This window comes from Aulonocara stuartgranti (genome assembly GCF_965226115.1).
Source record: "Aulonocara stuartgranti genome assembly, chromosome: 14".
Classification (NCBI taxonomy): Eukaryota; Metazoa; Chordata; class Actinopteri; order Cichliformes; family Cichlidae; genus Aulonocara; species Aulonocara stuartgranti.
This window is the reverse complement of record NC_138950.1, coordinates 7,671,217-7,683,261: the sequence shown is the minus strand read 5'-3', so window position 1 is coordinate 7,683,261 and position 12,045 is coordinate 7,671,217. Positions and strand designations below refer to the sequence as shown.

At 37.7% G+C, this 12,045-nt stretch overlaps 1 protein-coding gene across 4 annotated transcripts in view; it reads right to left on the bottom strand.

The window, feature by feature from the left end:
* arhgap42b (Rho GTPase activating protein 42b) overlaps positions 1 to 11,841 on the bottom strand; it is a 79,783-nt gene extending 67,942 nt beyond the window's left edge. For 2 of the 4 annotated variants that reach the window (XM_082502508.1, XM_082502509.1), the window contains exon 1: positions 11,520 to 11,841. In XM_082502508.1, coding sequence (XP_082358634.1) covers positions 11,520 to 11,673 — 154 coding nt within the window. In that variant the 5' untranslated portion in view covers positions 11,674 to 11,841. The remainder of the gene's footprint in view (positions 1 to 11,519) is intronic. The other 2 variants (XM_082502510.1, XM_082502511.1) reach the window with 1 other exon arrangement.
* Positions 11,842 to 12,045: the final 204 nt, after the last annotated feature.

Genomic DNA, 12,045 nt, shown 5'->3' with positions numbered 1-12,045 from the left:
TAAAACCTTAAGTCGCAGGAATAAATGTGTTCCATTAAAAAGCTTTACTATGCACTCGTCTCCAGTTTGTGCTAAATAGCTACAAGTTTTCACTTCCCCCAAATGACTCACAGTGAGTTTAAGATATTCTGTGTCACATTTACAAGCTACATTCCTTGACTTTGCTATACATCTTTGCCTTCCTTGAGGCACATATACAAAAAAAAAGCAATCTGCAATAATGTTCTTTTTTTGTAGAGACAGCTCACTCTTTGCCTATATATCAACATTGCAATGAGAAACACCGTAGCTACTTTATCTTGTCAGTGAGACACTGCTGATTTCAGATGAGAAGGTCTTCAAAGGGGAAAGCTTTTGCACACCAAGCTTAATGAGAGATGGGGAGATCTATTTGATGCAACAGTGGGGTGCATTGTGCCACTTTGATTCCATTTGGAGGGATTGTAATGGAAGAGCGGCCCTTCAGGTAAGGCCTCTTCCACCTGCTTACTATTACTTTTGCCTGTCAGTCACCCAGCAGGGGAGATAGTGCATCAGAGCCAGCAGACAGTCCTTTGCACTCACGGAGCATACCGAAACTTTCCCACCGCAAGCTGTTGTTCGAAACAAAGCCTCATCTAATATATCCAGCTGTAGCATCAAGCAACACCTTTAACAGGCAGTTTTACTCAATTCTGGAGTTCGGCAGTTAAAGTGTTTACTACTAGTTTTTGTTCAGGCCTTTTTGGATCAGGTCATTAACATGGCATGGTAATCAGCTGTATCTTAGCCTACTTAGAATAAACCCTGCCTAACAATATAGCTTTGTAACCTAAATGTAATAGTTTATTTATGTAACAAAACTCCCCACACTAATAGAGAGCTTAGGATTTCCACAAACACATGGCTATGTAATTACAATTTCCAGCAGATTGTTGTTTACTTTTACGTGTTCATTAGAGATAAATGGGATTCATGGATAGTCTGTTGTTACTGGTGAATGGTGAAAAACATAGCTCTCAAATGTTGACATCATGTGCCATTAATGGCATTGTCAGCGATACATAGCAATGACTGTAACTTGCATTTGTAGTAGTCACACAGTAACTCTAGTATTTTTAGCAGATTCAACCCCCTAATGTGGTTTAAGATGGGATAATAAATTGGCAACTCATGAGAGGTCTTAATATGAATGTATTAAGCACTAATGGAAGAGATTCAGTTTGAAATCTTGGGTTTAGAAACCACAGCATATCTACAAAATACTTCACAGTTAAAATCCTACGTGGTAGTCCCCCATGTTCCAATTACAACAGTTGTTTTCTCATTTCAAAACAAAGGAAGTTAATCCAGCAATTTAGTATTTTTTAGAAGAACTGCACGTCATTATTGTGAAGCTAGGTATGTCTCAATTATTTTATGCACTAAAGTGAATTTGTCATTTACAATGACTTATATCCAAAAATCTGCTTTTATGCCTATTAAGTATTGGCTAATTAATTCTTTCAACAAATTTGTTAGAGTTCACAGAATGAAAGAGGAAAAACACCATCTTTCCCCACATATTCATGCAGAATACACATCTACATCATTTTCAGCTATCTAAATTGCTGAAAACAACTTAGAAGATGGAAGATACTGACACTGAGTCTTTGATGTGAGGCTGATGCAATGCTACAGCCTATTCTTTAGCGCGAAAGAAAAAGATCAGAGTTATTACCCCTGCAATTCTGCGGGACTGAAAAAAAAAAGAAAGGCAGACATGCCAGCACCTACCATTTATCACCAGGTCTACTGCCTTTAGACTGAGTTGAGAGATTTTCTTTCAGAAGACACATCGAGAACACATCTGGTACAAATTCTAACAGAGATGAACTTATTTCTCAAAAAAGTTCTGATAAAATCAGCTCGATTACTACTTTGTAGTAACAGTAGTAACAGTTCTCAAAGGCCTTTTTCAATATAAGACTTAACAAAGCATGTATTTAGTAAAAGAACAGCTAAGTACAGACTTTAAAGAAAGATAATTCAGTTTGCAAAAATATCACTTTTTTTTTTTTTATTTCAACCCACTGAGGACAAATATAAAGGACAAATCTTTTTAGTCAGTATATACTGGTACACATTTAATATACATTTGCTGTGAAAAAGTCCACCCATCATTTCTTTACATTTTGCTTCCAAGGAGTCAGACTTTCTTGTCATTTTTCTAAAGCGGTCTTGAGTTGTCCTCCAAGTTTTCCGAAGGACATTTAGCTTTTTAGCCTTTTAGCTTTTTTACAGTTTAGGCCTTGTCACTAAACACTGACCTATGAACGATTCAAGCGGATAAAAGACACCTTACTCCAAGGATGAACCAGTGTTATGTCAACGCACAACAGGCACCAATTTTAAATTATATTTTTTTAAAAATTGTTAAATGCAGCCTATTCCAAAAACACAATTTGTTCCCATTTGTTTAGCTCAATCTATGAAAAAGGACAACGAAAAGGACCACCAACAAGGTGGTTTCAAAAGAGTGGCATATTTCAGCACGGTGAACAGTTAGTCATTCAAAACATGACAAAACAGTTTGAGAAAACTGGACAAGTAGAGGACAGAAAATGAAATGTCAGGTCTAAAAAACTATCTACAACAGATGAACAGTATCTGAAAGTCAAATCCTTAAGAAAAAATCCCCCAGCAAATATCTGACACAGGCCCCAAGAGATGTACCCCTCTCTTCAGCTGATCTACTGTTCACCAAAGCCCCAGAAGCAGCCTCACTTGAAGTGTGGCGGTCAAGAACCCAGTCTTAAGAAAAGGAAGAGGTAAAAGGCTGAAGAATACCAAACTACATACGACAATACGTGGCAAAATGTCTTATGATGTGATGACATTTTTGGTTCAAAATGTCACCAATAAAAGCGGTACCACAGTGTGTATCTAGAGCCATCTGTAAATCATGGTGGTTTTTGTAATAGGGCTGCATTTCAACTAGAGCTGGGCGATATAAGATTTTTTCATATCACAATATGTTTTTTTCATTTCAGGCGATAACGATATCTATCACGATATAAGCCAAATAACTATATTTGTAAGATTTAAATGTGCCGTTGCTCACAAGTAAAATGTGAAATAATCAGCAGCTTGTTTTTATTTAAATATTTATTTCCCATAATAAGTTCATCCATTAAGCGGACGCGAATGGATGGATGAAGTTCAACAGGGTAGATGTACTTAAGGAACATGAGACTTTTTCAGATAAATAAAGGCAAATATTGCAAACTACACAAAAGGCAGCCGCTAAAGCGTTTAAGTTTCAAAATAGAACAAATGAAACAGACTAAATTGTCAATTCCACTTAGAAACAAAATATTAATTCTAAAAATAAATCTTAGTTTGTTTTACAGAAGAACAGACAAAACTGACTAACTTTTGTCAATATCAAATAAACTGAGAACTAAAAGGAAATTCTCAATCTCTCCTTGTTGTATAGCTTAGCTTTTCAAACAGTTTTAACAGTTACTTTAGTCTGACAAAAGCCGAATGACGAATTAGCGCTTCCAGTCAGAGACTGAGGCTACGTCCACACGTACACGGGTATTTTTGAAAACGGAGATTTTCCGTTTTCGTTTTAAAAAATAATCCCGTCCACACATAAAGGCAGAAATGAAGGAAAACGCTGCTATGAACATGCCAAAGCAGCAGGTGGCGCTAGATTCCTAACCGTGCAGAAATGTTGGCCAATCAGAAGTCTAGAAGCCTCGGTGGGAAAAAGTAAACAAAGCTGGGGCATAGAAGCAGAACCCAGTCGTATGTGTGGAGGGACAGTAACTGTGTGTATATGTAAGCATTTAAACACTGCAGAGAGTAGAATTAACAGTAACAGTATTGTAGAAATCCATTTCACCGAAACAATAACGTGGCGCTCAGTGTGACGCATGCACCAGTTTATTGTATTTCCAGACTTGCTTTCGGCACAATTTACAGTGCACGCTACTCTGTTTTTTGTCAGACTTGAAATAGCCGAAATACCTTCACACTACGGAACTTCTATGGCTCTTCCGTTCGACAATCTCTCCGGCATTGGAACCATCATCTGTTTTCTCTTCGGTAACCTTCGGTCACGCTCGGTTGATTTTTCTAGTCGGCACACTCATTTCCTCCATTACCCGCTGGCTGCTTCACAAACAAATACACATGTGCGGCTTGGCACTTGTGCTGTACGTAACAAGTCACGTGACGTGACACTGCGGCTGTGATTGGTTCGGCTCTGCTTTTTTTTTTTTTCTTTAAGAGGACAAGAGCGGCGAGGTCTAACGCGATAGTTTAATTTCTCTATCGAGTAAAAGTTATATCGCGATACATATCGTTATCGTTCTGTCGCCCAGCTCTAATTTCAACCCTAAACCAGCTATTCAGTTGACACAGTGTGAATGACAAAATTATGACCAAATGTGACAATGATCTCAAACACACTTCTAATGCATTAAAAGCACTTGCTATAGGAAAACCATCCAATGGAACACTTAGTCATGACTGCCTCTTGGCCTTTTAAGAGCCCCAACCACAAAATTATGGAAGCAGTGTGGGTCCTTCTTGACAGAATGGAACAAAAGGCAGCCAGCATCCAAAGAAAAGCTTTGAATTTCCTCAAGAATCCTTGAGAACACTTCCTGAATGCTCTTAAAGAAATTATTAGAAACCTTGTTTATGAGAGTTCAGGCTGAGTTGAGGAGGGAAGGTTGCCCTACCAAATATTGACTTTCAAGCTCACTAGAATTGTACAAACTCCGTTTTCACTGTATTATACTGTATTTCCATGTATTACACATTTGAATAAATCACTGCAATTACTTTCAAATTTTCCAAGCAAAATCTTAACTTGCCTGGGGATTCGGAAACATTTTACACAGTATTATATATACATTTATATATTTCAGTTTGTATTCAGGATGACACACACAAAAAAATATTGAATGATTAATTATTGAATTTTGAATGTTATGGAGGTGAAATACATATGAACCACAATACCTGGCATTCAGTGTAAGTCAGCTAACTGTGAGCTTGAGAACGGTGTACTCTTTGTGACAATCAGTTTGACTGACAGACTAACAACAGAGTGCTTCAGAACAGACCTCAATATGAAGTCTAACACATTTTCTTGCACAGTCTGAAGGGAAGCAGCTTTTAGGAATACAACGTCTAATCCTTTTATCAAAATCTGTTCACATATTATCCACGTCTCCAGCAGCTATGCTTACCGCTTCTCTCAGCTTTATTGCTAAACAAGTCGCATAATTTACCTCTACATTTCATTTCCATTACATGAGTTAAAATTCATCAATGTAGTCAAAGTAGCACCAATATATTATAAATGGCAGAATCCGGCAACACACAGTCTGCCTTAGTCACAGTCCAACAGACACAGACACTAAGAAAGCAGATACACACACCCACACAGTAAAGCAGAATGATGTCAGGCCAAATGCTATCTGAGGGCGGATGGGGGATGGTTATACAAGCATGTTTACAGGACATTTCCTGTGGCTGAGCCTTGGGAGCATCATCTGTCCTCAGACAAACAAACACTTAGAGTTCCCAAAGCTGAAAGCTATTGTGAAATCACTTTTGACAAAAGCCTACAAGTCATCTTTTTATTTAATAAAATAGCAGCAACTAATTATAACTATATTGAGTTACATAAAAGCATTAAATTATTTAAGCACAGTTGGAAGAATTGCTGTTTACATATTTTTTAAATACAGATGTCTTTTAATAACAGTCCCCGTGCGTGTCAGCCATTCATTATTGTATATCCTACGGAGGAAGCATCACTCCGTCACTGCTGAAAGGCATGGATATGGGGCGGTGGCAGAGATATATTATCAGGTAGCATAATAAAACCATGTCTTCCACTTTATACTAAGCTCATCTGTCTCCACTCACTGAAACGCATTAGATGTCACAAAAGTTAATACTTAAGATCTAGAAATCTTTTTTTCTTTCAATTAGAACTTGTTATCTTGCAGGAAGATAACATTAGACAGCATCTGGAACACCTGGAATTTTGGATTGAATTTTTTGGGAACCCCAAGCTCCGGGCCAGAACAGTGGATATCTGGAGGATGTGTGGTGATGCACAATTAACCAAAGTACATTCTGATGACACTAAGTGCAAGGAACAAACTGTTTGTTCACTGTGTTACAAATACGTACAAATTATGTATGACGGATACAAGCTGTCACCCAAAAGAATGTGTGTCTACGTAGGTCTTTAGAGATCCCCTTGCCAAAGTATGACCAGCTATGGCTCATCATTTTTCATGTTCTTCATACATATTTATAAATGTCACTAGCCTGTCAACCATGAGTATATTCTCTGTAACTGTAACTATTCACTTTTTTCTGTTACTGCAGCATGGTTTAACTCATTCTATAGAAAATACAGCAAGAGTATCTGTGTCCAAATTTCTTAAAGGATGTTGTAGAACCTGTAATGTTAATCAAACAATTTGCTGCATAGTAAAGACACTGTCATCACATAAGTTACAGAAGGTACCAAATAGATTTCATATAAGAGACACTAGCCTCCAATTCTGTGGCTTTCTGCTCTTATACTCTTAAAATAAACTTGCCAACCACATGTTAAATGTATGATAATTTACCTCGTATCTGTGGTTCTCCCACCCTTCTCCCAAAGTGATAATTAGTGAATTAATACAGTTAAGTATAGGGTATAATAAATACTAGTAATTTACAACAGGTGTAAACCGTGCAACTTACATCCGCCTGACCAAATCACTGTTGATACATAACACTGTTTAAACAGCGTGTTTCAGAAATCTTTAAACCACAACCTTCATCATTAGTATTAATATGAAGAGGGACAAAGAAGTTTACATTTTTTTCTCTTAGTGATAAATTGGGAATAGCACTGACACATGCGAGCAACATGTGTCAGTATGTATTCTATGTAATGTCACCACTTGTGTAACACAGATTTTTCACAATAGAGCATGGATTCTCAGACAACCTTGACGTCAAGAATCATTCCTAGTGAGGAGAGTTGGGCTTAAAAATAGACGAAGTCACAATCTCTAAAACTGAAGGCACATTACCTTAGGAGTAGGATGAGAATCTACTCTGTTTTCTTGGACATTAGCAGGGTTTTACAAAGTTAAACTATCAATAGCAAGTTTTACTGTAATGTCCTCAGGCTCCTAAAGGTAGAGCTGGGCCATATCATACCGTTCACGGCAATACCGGTATAATTTTGGGAAAAATTAAATATCGTGATAGAATATGGGTAAAACGCGCATGCGCAGTGCCTTTGTTTTCATAGGCACACGTCGGAAAAAGCATGGCGGCGAAAGCGGATCGTTGAATGAAACGGATGAACCAGAATTGGTTTGTAAAAATGCTGCAACTTCAGTAGTGTGGAACTGGGTTAGCTTTCGTCCGTCAGATACACAACAAAGCACTATTTTTGGTAGCGCATGCTAGCGGGCCGTCGTTGGATATTATACATGGTTATGCTGAGGATATGTCGGCCAATTTCCACTGGAAATGCCTTTTGGTTAAACTGTCAGCAAGGAATTTGCATTTGAACTGTTACATTTTTATATAACTTTAATGCACATAAAAAAACAGCTGCTTGTTTATTAAATGAAAATACATTGATGGGGGTTTTTTTGCACTAATAAAGTTGTGGAGTTGTAAAGTATTTTGTCTAGTGTAAATTATATCGTCAGTTATATCGTTATCACAAATTTTCAAATGTATATCGTGATAAATATTTTTGGTCATATCGCCCTGCTCTACCTAAAGGTATCTGAATTGTGGTGAGATGGCAACCTTTTTGACTACTACAATGCAGTCATATCCCATCAGATTTCAGCGACTGCCCCAAAACATTTATGCTGAAGTATTGCCATTTTGTCAGATTGGAAGTGATCCAGGGTTTATGACGAATTGTCCTTGATGAGCTTAACGAACAGGACCTCAAGAATAGCTTCAAAAGTGGCTGGAGTGCTGGGAGCTGTGTATCCCTGCAACAAGTCACTAGTTAGAGATGATTGGTAAGGTCTTTGAGTTGTATATTCACAGTCAAAGAACCTTTTGATTGTATCTTGCATATCATAACATAATGATCGTAATATATACGTGTCATGTTTGTTCCTGACCTCAGCTTAGACAGCCTTTCCAATCTTCATGAAACTGAGCCTATATAAAGTACCAAAGGTACAGAGATTTGTAATATCTAAATGGTGATTGATTCATGAAAAGCTACAGTTTCTTTTATCTGTGTATTTGCATAAAGTAACTGCACGATCAAGGCTGGTTCGTGAGCATACGGAAACATTTGCACATTCATATGCACATTACAGGTATATTTTAACAGTCATCACAGAGATTAAGATGTAGCAAGTGGAGCAGTTCAAGGTATTTGGCTGGTATTTTCTTTAAAGTATCTTTTTTTTTTTTTTTTTTGGGGTTGTATGGAAGCCCCAAACGCAATTTCATTGTTCTTGACAATGACAATAAATAAATAAATACTAAATACTAATACTAAATACTAAATACTAGTCAAAGTCCTTCTGTCTCACTGTTTTCTGTTTCTTTATGTAATCCCAGACCACCTCCGTGTTGAGACCAGAGCTCTGAGGGGGCCATACCATCTGTTAGTCTTCTTGTTCTACATATGACTAGAAATCGTTTTTTACGACTTTGGCTGGATGTTTGGGGTTGTTACCAGATTACAGAATTAATTTTCAGCTGATGACAGAAAGTTAAAGATATTGTGTGAGGTAAGTATTTAAACATTTAAAATGACTTAAACTTTGGCCCAACTAATAGAGTGCATCTAAAATGTGAAAACGTCACAGACTCCAGACGAAAGTGTTTCCTTCACTACTGCAACAATGGTAGTCACAAAATTTCTTTACTAATTCTAAAAGCCAGAAAATCACTTTAGTTACCCATAACAAACATATGCTTGACTTTATATGGAGCCAGTTAGTGCAGTTTCAGCACATGTCAAACCACTTTGCAGGTAATACATTAACAACCTGGCTCAACAGACCTCATTCACTCAGACAGCATTTAAAGAAAAATACATTATAGGATACTTTACAGCTGTGAAACATGAGATGATAACAGGAAAAAAGATCCATTAAATATCTTCCAGTAATGTCACCGCTGATGACAGGTCATAAAGGGTCATAAACCTCTACGGCGTCCCAAGTTAAAGACCATCAATAATTTACTTCCGTCTCTTCACTTCCTGCACTCTCTCCCTACTCCTGACTGAAACTGGGCATTCAGTTAAAGGACTGAGACACTCATGACTACAAAGGAAAGACAAACACAATGGAAAATTCCTTCCAAGTAGCTCAAACACTGGTAATGTTGTGGTCATGTTTAAGGATTATTTACTGTGGAAGATGACGCACTAACACGAAACACTGGTTAATAAGAATTTCTCATTTCAAACTTCAATATAGCAACAGATCAGCTAGATGGAGGGGTGTGTAGGTTGGGATTTATTAAAACCTTAACTATGCAGTGTTTCTACATCAATAAAACCATCAAAGGCAATCAAAGTCTCAAACCACTTGCCACTGTCTTGCCACTGCATAGTCTATCTTGAAGTCTTAATGTCTTATTTGGTATTAAACAATTTGCGCAGGCCTTTGACATATCCTCCCTGTTGTGAATAAAACATTGAGAAGGGTGTTACTGTCCACCTATGATGCCCTGTCCACTGACGGAACAGTTTTCCTGCAAAAAAGGTATGAAATAGGTTTGGCCTTCAGCTGCCCTGAGAAATACTAGAGTCAGCAATACAACGGTATGGTAGGGTGATACAAATACTAAGTGCTCCTCACTTTTGTTGATCTGATGTACGCTTAGTACAAATATGTGGAACTGAAACAAGAAGCAAGAAATACAGCACAACACCGCAAAGAGCTTAAACTTAAAAGTTACTTTGTTAAACACTGTATGCCTTTGTGTTCATTTATCAATATAAATTTCCATTAAACTCATTCTGCCAGACTAGATACTGAAAAAACAAAGATGTGGTTATTATAAGCATCAGTGTCCTGTTTTTCAAATTGGCTGATTAGTCCAGAAGAGTTAATTAAGTCAAGACGTGTCATTTGTGAGATCAAATTAATTTGTTTTGGACTATTATAATTTAGGCCATGACTGTGCTTTATTAAAATTCAGTTCAGTGCTCAATACACAGCAGACACAAGCCTAGTTTTACTTACTATCCCATGGTATGGTATATTAACAGTCAATGGCTGTGAGCACAGGAGCACCGCTCACTTGCCATTGAAACCTTTGGCTTGTCAGGGCCACCCAGTCAGAAGAAAGTTTGCTAAAAGGAAGGGTAAAAATCTTGTCTCAAAAAAACCCTATGAATTTGGGGTCTGCACCAAGTAGTACAAGATAACTCTGAACTGTGAATCACACTTGGACTCTAACAGAGTCCAAGAAGAAATACACAAAAAAATTGTTAAATTGCATAATAGATCCGCTTAAATGTGTAAATTGTTGGATATTGCAACCTTACTCCCTGCTTAAGGTGCAATTTCAGCTTCGCTGCCTCAATCACAAGAGCAGCAAAAAGCAAAACATACAGGAATGGTGATTAAAAAGGCAAGAGCGTGACAAGAATGATGCCGTCTCACAGCAAAGTCTGACAGACCCATGTTGAGTTTAACTGTGGAAAAAAAAAATACAGTGGTGAGTGATGGGTTAGTGTGCGCAGTGTGGCACAATGCTGTGCCCTTCCCATTCTATTTCAACCCAGCTGTTTTCCATTTTTATTAGACCTATATTTCTAATCTTTCTCCATTTCACAGACACACTTCTGACGTTAACAGACCAAACTCCTTCCCCACAGGGAAAGAGCAGGAAGTCGACTTTAATCAGCACGGTGGAATCTGAGACCTAACTTGGAATTTGAGAGGACAATGACCTCTCAAATTGAATGCTGGCATCCTCACTGACATCCTCATGCAGACATTAAAGCCCACAATATGTATTTTCCTTACTTTTGAGCGGTGACTCTTCAGAGAAAAAACGTTTTCTATCAATGAATTAACCCCCAGTATTGTTATCCATATGTCAGAAAGTGGCTTTATGATTGAATATTAAAGCAGAGGAAACCCACTTATATGACACTAACAGTTCTGACACTGGGATTTGTTAGACAAGCCTCTGCATGCATGCATTGAAGCCAGGGAAGCAGACACAAAGCAAACAAATCCCTTGCATTGCAACAACCTTAATAATGAATTATGTGGCTTTTGTATAGATTTAAGCTTTTTCCTAGTAATATAAATGTTTCCCAGTAGGACAACAATTATTCAGCTCCCGGTGGCTTCAGTTCAAAGAGAGACTGGACCATTCAAACACTAGCACAAAAGTCTTAAAATAAATATAATGAATGTGTCCGCTAATTGAAAGTCGCCTCTAGGTTTTAGGTAGTTTTATTTGTGGACTGAAAGAATTAAAAAAAAAGGCCACGCTGGGCTACTTACTCTTGAGCGCAGTGATTAGCATATTCCCATCCTTAATGAGGTCTTTGATGAATTTATTTGTCCGCTCCAGTTCTATTTCATGGCATTTCAGACGCTCTCTGAAGTCCGGACTGTCCAGGAAAGAGTCACTGAACTCCAAAGTGGGGAGTCCCATTGTCCCTCAACGGCAACGCTGGCTTTTAAACTCTGTAACTAGGCATACAAAGGTTTTTACTTTTCATCACGTAGTTCCGATGTAATAGCCACTTCTAAGTTCCCCCTAAAAACTTTTCCTGCTCCGCTTAGTTCCTCACTTCCGCTTTGATTTTCTTCGCTTTTTTTGTCGGCTACCTTAAAAAACAGTGGTCGTATGACTCCTGCTGGTTAGTTTTGGACAGATTACAACAAATGTGGTAGGTCCATCATTAACTTAAGCAACGAAAAAAGTTATTTTGAAAAATTGAGCTGATTTCTGCGTTTCACACTAAACCTCCTAATTACGTTAATAATAATAATGATAATAATAATAATGAATAAGAAGAATAAG